The sequence below is a fragment of the Pediculus humanus genome, genomic scaffold, assembly GCF_000006295.1.
Source record: "Pediculus humanus corporis 1103172108491 genomic scaffold, whole genome shotgun sequence".
In the NCBI taxonomy this organism is placed as follows: domain Eukaryota; kingdom Metazoa; phylum Arthropoda; class Insecta; order Psocodea; family Pediculidae; genus Pediculus; species Pediculus humanus.
In genome coordinates, this window is record NW_002988019.1 from 1 (window position 1) to 1,300 (window position 1,300).

Sequence of the window (1,300 nt, forward strand, 5' to 3'; positions counted from 1 at the left end):
CATGATGGTTAGTGAAGTTGTTAATTATTTAAATTAAAATGAAATTTATTTAGATGAATAAGATCAGGTGATGATAATTGGGTTTTATTTAATGCTTAAGTTTCTTCTATTTCAACAAATCGAAATGTTTTTTCATATTCAAAGTCATATTTTTAAAATACACCTGATATGGAAAATCATATTTAAAGACAGGAAAATGATGACCATTGTGATTCGGATACATGATGATATGTTTCCAGGCATTTTTTTTTTTTAAATAAACTTTTACAAAGAAAATAATCTGTCATCTGTTGCTTATTATTTACATCCCAGAGAATCCGAAGAATGGCAGAGGGCCTAAATATTAAAAGTCATTAAATATGATTACAGTAATAATCATTTTTAATTTTAGTGTTAAATTCCTTTAAAATGTTGACTCCATCTTTTTCTTTAATTAAATTAACAATAAAATTTTATCCCAATATTTTTTATTTTGAGTTATAGAGGAAATCATCAAAAGTTTTTTTTTTTTAAATTTGTGTGAAAAATTATTTAGTCACCAATGAGAGGAATTCATTTTTAAAAAACCGTTATTTTTTTGTTTAAATCTTATTATTAATTGATTTTCTAAATAAAAAAAAATTTGGTTTTAAGGTGTGCATTTGTTTGTTTTTTTAAAAGAATTAAAAATTGTTAAAATAACGTTAATCCATCAGTACCGAAAATAGCTTAGTTTTTTGTAGTTTATCATAGTAAATTAGTTTTTTTATTTAAGTTTTAATGTTTTAATGTTAAATAAAGTTTTTGTTAAAATTTTTTGGTTAAATTAATATAGTAAAATGAATAAAATCATAATTTTTTATTTTTTTACAATTACAATTGGTAGCATTGTTCACGGTCAGATTATTTATCCATATGGTGCATCAATTAAAGTAAATTTTAAGTTATTTTAATTATTTATTTTATTGTATTATTATTATTTGTGATATTTTTTAGTTTGTTACGGGAATAAGTACACCGATACCCGTAAACATCGAAGGTGGTTCACTATCTTGGTTTACTAATTTTCAAGTAATTTACGATTTACCCGATAATGTCACTTATTTCGAACCTTATAAAATAATGGAAAAAAGATCAGTTAAAAATACATTTAAAAGGTTAACAATATACCGTGCTTTATCCGAATACATAAATGGGTAATAATCGTTTGATTAATACTTTTTAAAAACCCAATTTATTATTACAAATCCAAAATTTTAATTATTTTTAGTTTAGGATTTATCGGAAATGAATGCTTGCATAACTCATATGCAAATTTTCA

The 1,300-nt window shown here is 22.5% G+C and overlaps 1 protein-coding gene across 1 annotated transcript; it reads left to right on the forward strand.

The window, feature by feature from the left end:
- Window positions 1-975: 975 nt before the first annotated feature.
- Phum_PHUM618670 (uncharacterized protein) lies at window positions 976-1,179 on the forward strand (the record flags this gene model as incomplete). The annotated part of the gene is made up of 1 exon (XM_002433210.1): window positions 976-1,179. A coding segment is annotated over one exon (204 nt), but the record flags the coding sequence as incomplete, so codon positions are not given.
- Window positions 1,180-1,300: the final 121 nt, after the last annotated feature.